This window comes from Phaseolus vulgaris, chromosome 9, assembly GCF_051622355.1.
Source record: "Phaseolus vulgaris cultivar YP4 chromosome 9, ASM5162235v1, whole genome shotgun sequence".
Classification (NCBI taxonomy): Eukaryota; Viridiplantae; Streptophyta; class Magnoliopsida; order Fabales; family Fabaceae; genus Phaseolus; species Phaseolus vulgaris.
The window spans coordinates 9,433,319-9,444,926 of record NC_143506.1 but is presented as its reverse complement, the minus strand read 5'-3'; the positions used below and the strand labels follow the sequence as shown (position 1 = coordinate 9,444,926).

The window sequence follows — 11,608 nt, the reverse complement described above, 5'->3', positions numbered from 1 at the left end:
AAGAAATACATATTATATCATAGAATGACTGAAACATTCTCAGAAATACAAAATTGATTTCCCACGACTTTAGATTTGAGTGTTTTCATACCGTGGGTGGCGAAGGATATCTGTAACTGAAACCACCATGAAGCACGAACAATTTTAATTTTCACAGACTATCTAATATTTTTAAAACAAAAAATATTTTAATAATAATAATAATTAGATGATATAAAGAAGGAGAAATAGGGAAAAGCGAGGAGTGCGAGGTGGCAAGACGTTGAGAAAAAAAGCTAAAACGGAACAGCAACAGAGCACCGCTTTTTTATTTCTCAGTGCAAACCAAACCATGAAGAAGACGAAGAACACCACACTCCGAGGTTCATCTTATTCTTCTTAACATAACTGTCACAACCTTGTGTTTCTTCTACCTTTTATTATATTCATTCACTGATTCAATACTAATAACGTGTTTCCGCTTTTCCTGGGAGAGTGTAGAATGTAGAGGACCAATGCAGCAGAAGCGTCGAACGGTTCCACTGGGCATGCTCAGAAGGTTTCTCGCCGCGTCAATATTCTCCATAGTTGTCACTTCTTTCTTCTTTGTTCACGTTCACGTTTCTCCTTCTCCCACTCATCACAACTTCAGTGACAAGATCCCCTCGGTCTGCCTCTTCTCCCTGTTTTTCTGTTCTTTTTTTTCCCAGAAAAAAAAAAAAAAACCTTTTTAGGGCTCTGCATAATTCTTTCATCTTCTCTAACTGTTTTTCGCCTCTAACAGATTCTGTTTTCTATTAATTCAATCACAATGAATATATTTTACGCGGCTCTCTTTGAAAAGAATCGGTTTTCAGTAATTGTTGACTTAACTAGATTGCCATTAGCGCCTACAAATGCGGAAAGTGTGGGAGTTTGGCTTTCGGGTTTTTCATTTTTTGAAGATTTTGGTGTTTCTGTTCTCACTCTATATGGTTTACTGATTAAAGTTCCATTTTTCTTGTTTCTATCTTTTTTTTTTGTCGAATTATAAATTTGACAGTTTTATGACCCGCAAAGCTGGACTCGTGAACTCGTTCCGCCCTATCTATTCAAGACTCCACTCTCTGTTCCCAAGGTTTTGTATTTTCAATCATTATATTCTTTAAGAATTTATTTGCTGGTCTCTCTGTTTTGTGGATGCTCTGAATGTGACTATGAAATGAAATCCACTGGGTAGTAATACTGTATATTTTTTTTTTCAAAAAGTTATGTATTATAAGGGAGAGATCAATCATAAATGTACTATTTTCATTTGCTTATTATTGATTAAGGTGCTAATTGTTGGAAAACCATCCTAATGCAGAATTTTATAAAAATAAATTATTTTCATGCCAGTAGGGGACTTTCTTCTCTGTTAATTGCAGTTCTTTTGGTTCATTCACTGCTAAGCGCTAATATTTATTGATCTCATCAAGTTGTACGGTGAAATGACTTGCCCTGTTTAGCTTTAGTGCTTGTCAGCTATGTTGGGGGTGTCAGATATATTTTAAATTCTGCAAATCAATTATGCATGCACTTTTTCTTTGTTTTCACTCCTTTGGTTTTGTAGTTGAAGGATTCAAGAAAGGAATCAGACTACGAGAATTTGTGGAAGCCTCCACCATATCACGGGATTATACCCTGCACGAAGCCTACTCCTAATTACACAAGTAAGCAACTTTCACATTTGTAGCAATTTGCGAGTGTGATTTGTTTTTCTGTCCCTAATTCAAGTGTTGACTGTTTATCCAGCTCCTACAAGGTCACGTGGTTACCTTTCAGTTCATACAAATGGGGGGCTAAACCAAATGCGTACTGGGGTATGAGTTCTCTCTCTCTAAATAAATCTCTTATGAAACTTAGTTTTAGTGTCAGCCACTCAGCTTATTCCACGTTGAATTTTCATCTTATTTGATTGCTGTTGGATGTTTGAAAGTTCTCTACGAGTTTTGTTGCTGAGAAGTTTTACTTCCACTTCACTTCAAGACAGTAATTTGCTAAAGTGGATAATTGACTGCAAAAGCTTGAATTTAGAGAACATAAACTAGTACATTTGTCTCTTTTGGGTGTTCTTTATCATTGTATTGCTAGAATCTGAAAGTTTGTTTCCTCTACTACAGATATGTGATATGGTAGCTATAGCTCGTATCATAAATGCTACTCTAGTGATTCCAGAACTTGATAAAAAGTCATTTTGGCATGATAATAGGTAAGTTTTGAACTCCGTTTGTGTTTTTATCTTTCTATTATAGTTCTCTATTTTGGATTTTACATAATTTATTTTATAGTCTTTTATTTGATCTGCAGCAATTTCTCTGATATCTTTGATGATGAGTGGTTTATTAGTTCTCTAGCTAATGATATAAAGATCATTAAGAAGCTTCCCAAGGAACTGGTTAATGCAACTAAAATCGTCATGCAATTCAAAAGCTGGTCTGGTATGGATTACTATGAGAATGAGATTGCTGCCTTGTGGAAAAAATTCAAAGTATGTAATCTGATTGAAATCTATTGGTGTGTTCTCAGCTATGTTTTTATCCATATATTTACTTTAATTTCTAACACTGTATGCCCATCTTATTTTTAAAATCCTCTAAAGATAATTCGAGCTTCCAAATCTGATTCTCGGTTAGCAAATAACAATCTACCTCCAGATATTCAGAAGCTTCGTTGTCGTGCTTGTTATGAAGCTCTTCGTTTCTCTCCACGTATTGAAAAAATGGGAAAAGTATATAATTTGATATTTAAATCTTATTATTGCTTTCTCATTCTCTGTCCTCTATTTTAGAATTTTCTTTTTCATTTTCAAATTCCTTTTGGATCCTTTTAGATATTGGTGGAGAGGATGAGATCATTTGGCCCCTATATTGCATTGCATTTACGTTATGAGAAGGACATGCTTGCATTTAGTGGGTGCACACATGAATTATCTGCAGTTGAGTCTGAAGAGCTACGGCTTATCAGGTATTGATGATGCTTCAAAATTATTAGTTAAAATTTTTTGTCTTTACCTGACATCTGATGTTTCGATAATTTATCGTCGTGCTCCAAATTTGTAGAGAGAACACTACTTATTGGAAAAGAAAATACATAAATCCCATAGAAGAGAGGTCCAAAGGGTTTTGTCCCTTAACTCCAAAGGAGGTTGGAATATTTCTTACTGCTCTTGGATACCCATCAAAGACTCCAATATATATTGCTGCTGGGGAGATATATGGGGCTGAGTTCCATATGACTGACCTGCGATCCCGCTATCCACTGTTAATGAGCAAGGTAGGAAATTACAATATATTGTTGCTTTATGTTGGCAAAGTTTGACAAAGCATTTTATGAACAGATTTTAGTTAATGAAGTTTGATAAAGTCTTAGTATTTTCAAACTCTCTTCAAGATTGGCGTAACATTTTCATTTAGTAAATAGTTAATATATTTTCTCATCGAGTAACAAATAAACAATAAAATGAGGTTTTGATAGGAAAGGTCTACATTATCTCATCCCACTAAAATGAAAACAAAGCTATGTCCAAAGGGTTATGTGATTGATAACAAAAAACCTATGCGAAACCAGAGACAAGTTGCCTCTATTATTTTAATGCATGATGAGCTTTACATCACACGCCAGATTCTCTATTAATTAATCACATTTTGCTTTGGTCCAGCTCTTGTTTTAGTTAAATCATTTAAGTGCAACCATATTTTCTATCAAAGTTTTATTTTGTTAAATCATTTAGGTGCAGCCATATTTTTCTACCTATGACAAGTACTGAGTTTAAGGCAGGATGTCTAAATTATGAGTAATAGTAGTAATGGTAATGCATTTATATCATTTTGATACCCTACCTATAACTAATTTCAGGAAAAGCTGGCATCCATTGAGGAGCTTCAACCCTTTTCTAGTCATGGGTCTCAAATGGCTGCTCTGGACTATATTGTATCAGTTGAAAGTAATGTGTTTGTTCACTCTTTCCCTGGAAACATGGCAAAGGCTGTTGAAGGCCATCGCCGTGTTCTCATGAGAGGAAGAACAATATGTCCTGACAGGTGAGAGACTCTCTCTCAAAAGTTGTACATCATTACAAAGGTGTTTTGCATGACCCAACTTATGTTATCAGGAAAGCGCTTGTTCGTTTGTTTGATAAACTGGAAAATGGATCAATGACCGAGGGGAAAACATTCTCTAATAAAATTATCGATCTCCACAAAAGACGGTAAGTGATAGGAGATGCATTAATGTATTCTTAAGCAAGTTCATGATTGTTAGATAGGTATTAATTTATGCTTCTGCTTTTCTTCTTCCAGTTAGATAGTTTGAAATTCCTTGAATGATCTTGAAATTGACATTTCTACATCTCCCATCATTTTTACACTATGATAGGCAGCACTATTATTTTTTAACATACATTTACTATAAGTATTATTCAGTATCTGCTTATTTATGCTCTTAGTGATCATGGTTTTTCATTTTTGTTGAATGAACTGATTCCTTACTAGCTTCACAGCCTAGGTTAACTGTAATTTGTATCTACCTCAAGCTGTATTGGTCAACTAATATTGGCCAGACACCAATGCCAGCAGCAGGTTTGTACCAAGGATAGTTGTGGTCATTAGCTTGACAGAATATAGTGTCGATTTGTTGTTTGTTGCCTTCACTTCATTGCATTTGATCAAAATATGAGGTGTTATGAATTTTGATAAAATGGTGATAAAAAAGGACATTTGGTTATGACTTGGTGTTTATCATGAGTTGAGCAGGCTTGGCTTCTTCAAAAAGAGGAAAGGACCCATTTCTGGAACAAAGGGCTTGGACAGGTTTCGCTCAGAAGAAACATTTTATGCAAACCCTTTACCTGGTTGTTTATGTCGGACAGAATCACTCTCTGTAAACGCTTCTCAGTATAGGTTGGCCAGATAAAGCAAAATATTTTTCCGTTAATGGATGGCATAGTGTATATATTGTTAACAAAAAAATAGAGTAGAAAAGAAAAGGAAGTGGGGAGGGGGAAAAAAGAAGAAAGATGGAGGATTTGATATACAAAGGTGAAGAAGAGAACGTTAGATTCTTGAGTGTGATTGGGTCTTTTGGAAGCCATGATTCTTTGATTCATTCAGTGAGCATTACTTGATTATGTAAAGCATTTTAGATTTGGCCAGGGACTCAAATCACGCACTGCAAATATTTCTTTTTTGTGAAATTCATTATTGGAATTCAAATTTTTAATTAATCCAACATAATTGATACTTCCGTATTGTTCCTGAATTGAAGCAATTTTTTTTCCATCTTATGTTCGATGCTCAGACCATTCCTTGCTTGGAAACGCGATATATATATTTGGATTTTTTTTTCTATTTTTTATGAAAATTTTAAATTATCTCCTTTTAAATTTAGAGCTGTAAAAATTATATATTAAAATCTGCATTACGAAATTAATTGATTGATGAAAGATTTATTGAATACAGAAAGTTAGGTCCTATATATTTGGTCAACTCATGAATATGGACCTATACAATTGGCCCGTTTAACATGTGGAAAATAAATGAGTTTGCTCTATAAGTTTGCGGAATTTCTTTTAACCCATAAAAAAAAAAATATATTTCTTTTAACTTTCTATATTTTCATTTGTGTTTGACATGCCTCAACTTGGAAATATTCTTATCGTGAAAATGCCTATACACCGTCCTTCATAGTTTTAGATGTCAAATAAAAAATGGATTCGCAGACGTAAATTTTTTAATCTAGTTAACTTTTAACTGATTTAAATTGTTTTATTATATTTAAAAGTTCTCAATACATTATTGTTTTGTTGACAATGGGTTATCGATATGGTCCGTCAATTATCTTAGCTCATTTATATTCAATTATATAATTTTAACAACGGAAGATATTTGTATCTCCAAACTTACTCTCAATCCTCTTTTTTCTTTTACAAATTGAGTAGTGATTTTTTTTCTACTTTGGATTCTTTTGGCATGCCATCGCTGCGTTCTTTCTTTACCATGGCAACTCACTATTTTTAAGTGCAGGCCATAGCAAAATATCACCAAACAATAATGTCCCTCCCATTATCATTCTTACTAAAAATATTATAGATAGACGTTTGATTATCAAATTTGTATGGCTACATTCCAAAAGAAAAAGGGAAATAAGTACAAAATCTCTAGTTTGTAAGGATAAAAAATAGATCATTTGTAAAAATATCATCCTCGTGAAAATTGCTTCAACTCATCTACCACCATAGAATACTCTGCCGCAACAACATCCTCCAAATGGAAACAAATACTGTGATCAATTATAATGATTTTCTGGCGATGACACTAAGTCCACCCATGAAAGGCCTCAAGGGCTCAGGGATAAGGACAGATCCATCTTCTTGTTGGTAATTCTCAAGCAAACATATAATCATCCGTGGTACTGCACAAGCTGTTGCATTTAATGTGTGAACAAACTGTGGTGGAGCAAGATTGCCTTTAGATTTTTTGGCACTTGTCACCTGTGCTTCTGATACAGGACGATACCTTATTCCCAAACGACGACTCTGATAATCTGTGCAATTTGAGGCGCTTGAGATCTATCACAATAAGAAGGCTTAACAAGTTATATTGAAAACCACATGATTTTTGTATTAGGGAATATGATGAAGTCGCTAATCATTGCTAACAAATATGTAAGAAAACAAAATGCAGTATTCTCTTACTGCAAGCAACAATAACAGTATCTACAGGTGACAGAGATCATATCAACAGTTAAAACAAATTAAAAACTCCAGATATATATTATATTTATAATAAGGTCTGTGCTGAAATTATTTTAATATTTTCTTGAACTTTTTAATTTGATTAGCCATGCTTCCAGGCACTGCACTCAATTCAAGCAAGAATCTCAGCCCAAGGGCCATAAAAAGTGTAGAGATGTGTATTGCAAGATCGAAAAGGAAAGAGCTGTTACAGTACCTCACCAAATCGTTCTAAACCAGGCATCCATGCCTCCACATCAAATTTCCGATAAGCAGGTGCACCTAAATCTGCAGAGGCCATATCCAAAGTTCTGCATAGAAGCTTAGTTATTAGAATAAATACAATAATGGAATCATGTTAAACAATGAGAAAGAGTGTAATAATGAAAAGTGAAAAGTAGTTGCACTCACTTAAAGTGCAATCCTAGGGATGAGAAGAGGTCTTCTTCGATTTTAATCAGCTCTTGGTGGTAATGTTCACTCTCTTCGGGGCGGCAGAAAATAAACATCTCAACCTTGCTGAACTGGTGAACTCGATAAAGACCCCTGCTCAGTAGCAATTATGATCAGAAAAGGTAGAAAACCAAATATTTAAAGACATTGACATTAGTGTGCACTATAAGACATTCAGAATAGGAATTTCAACTGGTTAAATAAACTTAGTAAAGTTCAATCTAATACATGCAACAAAAGAAAGTATTCAATGGTTTATATTCCCTTATATTTTAAAAAATATTGATAATTATTAAGGGGGTTCAAATTCATGCTCAAATCAATAGCTAGGAAACGAAAATGTTCGAACCTTGTTGCAGTGCCAGCAGCACCAGCCTCGGTACGGAAGCAATGAGAAAATGCCACATATTTTAAAGGTAAGAATGAGTCAGAGAGTATAGAATCCATATGAAGGCCACCAACAGGAATCTCTGCAGTGCCGATGAGGCATTGGTCACTGTTATCGATGGAATAAATCTGTTCAATGATTGGCAAGAACGTCAACAGACGCTATGAACTTCAATCATCTAATTAAAAACAGGAAACAGAAGGAAATTTTAGGAAAAATTAAATGATTATGCCAATATCTTGCATCATGAGACTAGGTTGGAAGCCGTGTTGTGATTATCATTGTACGACCTTTGCAGTCCTTAACTCTAGTAAAATATAAAACAAGATGGAGACGGAAGGACTAAATGAACACATTCTTTTAACAGAGGTACAATAGTCTGTCAAGATGGTTGGAAAAAATGCTTGTCAGGAGCTGACTCTTATATCCATGATCATGAAGCTCAAGAACAGTTTAATAGCAGATGTTGAGAAAGAGAGCATTGCTAAGAGATACACACTCACAAACCTGGGTATTATTTGCACGCGGTTGGAATCCGCATTTTTCAACAACAGAGGATCGCACAATTTCAGGGGTTGTTAATGGAGTAAAGCCTCTCTTCATCACTTCAGAGAGTGTCCAATTTAGAAGAGCCATCTCTAACAAAACTGCTTCATTTTTCAGGTAGTAGAACTTTGACCCACTGACCTGTGAAGCATCATGTTAGATATACATCCAAGACAAACTGAAGTCAACTGCAACTTATATCCTAGTTCTTCTTCTGATGATCTAAACTTCATCAAGATTAAAATAAAAAGGAATAAATTACCATCAAAGTTAGAACTTAAAATGAGGTCTTAATATTGTATACAAGAACAGTGATAGAGATGAAGCATTTAACTTTAGAAAAGTTCAAGACCTCGTCAATTTCAGGTCATATACAAAACCATTCTTGGCTACATTCACATAAGAGAATCTGCTACCTCAACGCATGCATTCATTTCCTGGAAAATAATAAGAGGTGCTACTAATTTAATATATTCCAATACCATTTCATGTTCATAGTGCAGCATTTCACATATAACCATACAACTCAAAATGACACCGGACTTTGCCAAGCGCCAAATAAATGATGCTTTAATGCCTTAAATTAATCTAAGTATACCTCTGCAGCTGCATCAAAATCAAATAGATCAAGCTCCTTCCCCAGTTGGAGATGATCCTTGACCGGAAAGCTGAAATTTGGAGAACTGCCAACCTAAAATGTTACACATTCACAATAATTAATATTTTGAGGAAAATAAATTAATGCCTGAACATCATCAACAACCAACTTATTTCTTCCAGAAGAAAAAAGGAAGAAATTTGTAATAACTGAAATACCATTTTCCTTATGGTGGAACAATCCTCCCCTCCTATAGGAACATCAGGATGTGTCATGTTTGGTATACACTGTGCTTCCTGCTGAAGCTCATCATTAAGCTCCACTAGGTCGTCTTCCAAAGCAGCAAGTCCCTCCTTCAAATTCTTCCCTGCATACAAAAAGCGTCAGTTTTAAGAAGTTTACCCAAAATGCCAGTTGAGTGAAAAATAGCACCAAAAGTACCTTCCTCGATCAACCTTTGACGCTCAGAGGGATCTAATTTTCCTTTCATTCTGTTAGCAACTGCATTTCTTTCTCCACGAACCCTCTCAACTTCCTGCTATCTGTAAGAAACAAATTAGCCAAGCCATTGAGAACAAAGAGCTGAAGACATTACACCAATACCCATCTTTCAAGCATTTAATCTACGGTTGGTTGCTTATATTTAACATAATCTTAAATTTTTTTGTTTCAAATGAATAAACTTCTCTATAAACATTTGTAAGAGAAAAAAAACTCTGAAGGTGAAATGAGTTGAATTTCTCTCATGAGCTAAAACCATCTTATGTACCTCAATTTTTGGTGAAGTTGGACGAAAGAGCTATAAAAGTTAAGAGCATAAATTGATATTAGTTTATAAAAGAAACTCAATTTATTTTTCCTTCTTGTTTTTTTAAGAGTGAACCATCAATTTCACCCCTAGACTATTATTACTCTCGTCTATATAGTCTAAAGTAGAACAAACTATCTAACTTTGGGAAGTGTTTGAAATCGTATTAAGGGCCTTTATGGACAAACTTTTCTATAAAACACTCATAGTAGATGGGAAAAAAACAAACTTCTCCATAACCTAAATTTAGCTCATACATTAGTTTTTTCTCCTAAAAGTACTTATGAACAAACTTGTCCAAAGAGGCTTTAAGTAAGTAGTAAAAAATCCTTAAGTTAGTCCCTTAACGTACGACGAACTAAAGGGACAAATATTCAATATTTCAAGGGATTACTTAAACGAATTTATTCCTTTATGAACCACTCAAGAAAGAGAGTAATGTTTGGAGGACAAAATTCATGGTTTATTCCTCGTGTAAGCATAATAAGAGAACTTTATACAAATACAAGCCACGAAATAAGCTCAACAAATTCACCCGTTATCCTTGCTCTACGTGACTGAGAAACAGCAGGTATTCATCAATGAAGAACAAGACATTGTATGGACTGCATATTACTATATTTCAATCTATTCAGAATTGGTTGTTAAAAGAAGAGGAAAAAGATCGAAGAGAAACGTAACATGACATAACCTTCTGAAGAGTAAACATTTTGTCATAAAGGTGGAGAACAAGATCCAAATCAGCGTCAGAGTTACGGTTCCTTAAGTTGGCAGCAACAGCTTCCTTGTTGTCCTTTATCCACTTGAAGTCTATCGTGGCCTTCCATTGAGGCTTCACACCTGCAAGACCAAATTGGTTTTTATTATTCAGTTCCACTGGTAAAGTGAAAGAGAAGAAACTCTGACACTGACCCTGGTCTTGAGGGGCCTTAGTGGTAGCTGTTTGAACGATTGCAGAAGAGAGAGCGTTGATGGGGCGTGGCAATGGAGATTTGTGGAAAGAAAAGGTTGGATTTTTAAAAGGGAAAAGTGGGGAAGAGAAAGTGGGAATTGAAGCGAGTTTCAGAGTTGTATGGTTCGAACAAGAACAACCGTGTAAACCCGTCATCATCTTCTTCTCTGCTTTCCAGAGTCTGTGGCAGAGCCTAACTTTCCATTTATCCTCAATTCATCTATTCATCTAAACAAAACAAACCAAAATCTAAATTTGTATTTGAGTTCAAATTAAATTCCCACTCCTTAATGTAATTTCTCATCACAACAGTTACTGAAATAAAAGTTTAATTGCAAAAAAAAATTACCATAGAAAAATGTTATATTTAAGTTTTTCCTGAAAAAACATGAAAATGAAAAATCATATGTAAATTGTAAGGTTTTTAGGTGAAAAGAAAAATAAATGATTTTGCCATTTGAGTATAAAAAAATATCATTACTATTATTATGTTGGATACGAATATCTTTATTTAATTTTTAATTATACATACATGTATCTGAAAAATGTCTTTTTAAACTAAGAATTAAGAAGCATCTATTTGTTTAGGACGAGGATTATTCAAACCAACTATTTATTAATAGTAAAAATCACTGAATTGGGAATGTTTTTGAACATATTAAATTGTCACATAATAAATATTTCATCTAAGTACTTAGGAATGAGTGTGGGGTGAAATTCAAAGAAATAAAGCTTTTGGGTGTGGGAAAAGGAAGAGGATGAATCATACACACCAAAGTCAGGTTGCAGATCAATCAACAATATAAATATAATATGTAATTTTTCCTTCAACATTTACCATAAATATTATTTACCTATTTTAAAATAAATTGTTTTGTAGAATTTCAGTTTTTTCATACTTTTTAAAAAAATAACTTAGTATAATTGGGGCAATGTTATTATAAGGGCACCATTATATTTATTGTTCTGTTATGCCGTCACCCTTGTCAATAAATTAACTTTAATTAATGGATATGTCATTTGTTTATATGGGATTATAATAAGGTTGTTACCATCAATTTGATAAAAAAAAAGTATATCAACTAATTCTTTAAGAGAATAGACCAAATTGAAAACATTATAAACAATTCAAT

At 34.1% G+C, this 11,608-nt stretch overlaps 2 protein-coding genes across 7 annotated transcripts; one reads left to right on the top strand and one right to left on the bottom strand.

Annotated features, from left to right (window-relative positions):
- The first annotated feature begins 227 nt into the window (after nt 1-227).
- On the top strand, nt 228-5,276 carry LOC137820474 (O-fucosyltransferase 7). 4 transcript variants are annotated; one of them, XM_068624587.2, is made up of 13 exons: nt 228-362; nt 481-647; nt 1,022-1,096; nt 1,571-1,670; nt 1,753-1,820; nt 2,121-2,209; nt 2,308-2,488; nt 2,600-2,728; nt 2,831-2,964; nt 3,060-3,273; nt 3,856-4,040; nt 4,112-4,207; nt 4,752-5,276. In XM_068624587.2, the coding sequence occupies exons 1-13, from the start codon at nt 332-334 to the stop codon at nt 4,909-4,911; spliced, it is 1,629 nt and encodes a 542-aa protein (XP_068480688.2). In that variant the 5' UTR covers nt 228-331; the 3' UTR covers nt 4,912-5,276. The 4 variants fall into 4 exon arrangements, with proteins under 4 accessions (XP_068480688.2, XP_090152039.1, XP_068480689.2 ...); XM_090295913.1 differs by lacking the exon at nt 4,752-5,276 and adding an exon at nt 4,499-4,641; XM_090295914.1 differs by having other exon boundaries at nt 240-362; nt 2,289-2,488.
- A 756-nt stretch (nt 5,277-6,032) lies between these two features.
- On the bottom strand, nt 6,033-10,811 carry SRS (Seryl-tRNA synthetase). 3 transcript variants are annotated; one of them, XM_068624584.2, is made up of 10 exons: nt 10,436-10,811; nt 10,215-10,363; nt 9,157-9,250; nt 8,934-9,082; nt 8,716-8,808; nt 8,079-8,258; nt 7,533-7,699; nt 7,142-7,276; nt 6,948-7,041; nt 6,033-6,565 (listed from the first exon to the last, which is right to left on the bottom strand). In XM_068624584.2, the coding sequence occupies exons 1-10, from the start codon at nt 10,632-10,634 to the stop codon at nt 6,287-6,289; spliced, it is 1,539 nt and encodes a 512-aa protein (XP_068480685.2). In that variant the 5' UTR covers nt 10,635-10,811; the 3' UTR covers nt 6,033-6,286. The 3 variants fall into 3 exon arrangements, with proteins under 3 accessions (XP_068480685.2, XP_068480686.1, XP_090151506.1); XM_068624585.2 differs by having other exon boundaries at nt 9,157-9,257; nt 10,436-10,719; XM_090295380.1 differs by lacking the exons at nt 8,716-8,808; nt 8,934-9,082; nt 9,157-9,250; nt 10,215-10,363; nt 10,436-10,811 and adding an exon at nt 8,470-8,528.
- Nucleotides 10,812-11,608: the final 797 nt, after the last annotated feature.

Coding starts and splice junctions, on each gene's coding strand:
- LOC137820474 (XM_068624587.2), top strand. CDS start 332: ATGAAGAAGACGAAGAACACCACACTCCGAG. Junction 1,671..1,752: donor GCCTACTCCTAATTACACAA/GTAAGCAACTTT, acceptor CTGTTTATCCAG/CTCCTACAAGGTCACGTGGT. Junction 2,210..2,307: donor TCATTTTGGCATGATAATAG/GTAAGTTTTGAA, acceptor TTTGATCTGCAG/CAATTTCTCTGATATCTTTG.
- SRS (XM_068624584.2), bottom strand. CDS start 10,634: ATGATGACGGGTTTACACGGTTGTTCTTGTTCGAACCATACAACTCTG. Junction 10,364..10,435: donor TAAGGCCCCTCAAGACCAGG/GTCAGTGTCAGA, acceptor TTGGTCTTGCAG/GTGTGAAGCCTCAATGGAAG. Junction 7,277..7,532: donor GCTGCTGGCACTGCAACAAG/GTTCGAACATTT, acceptor GCTACTGAGCAG/GGGTCTTTATCGAGTTCACC.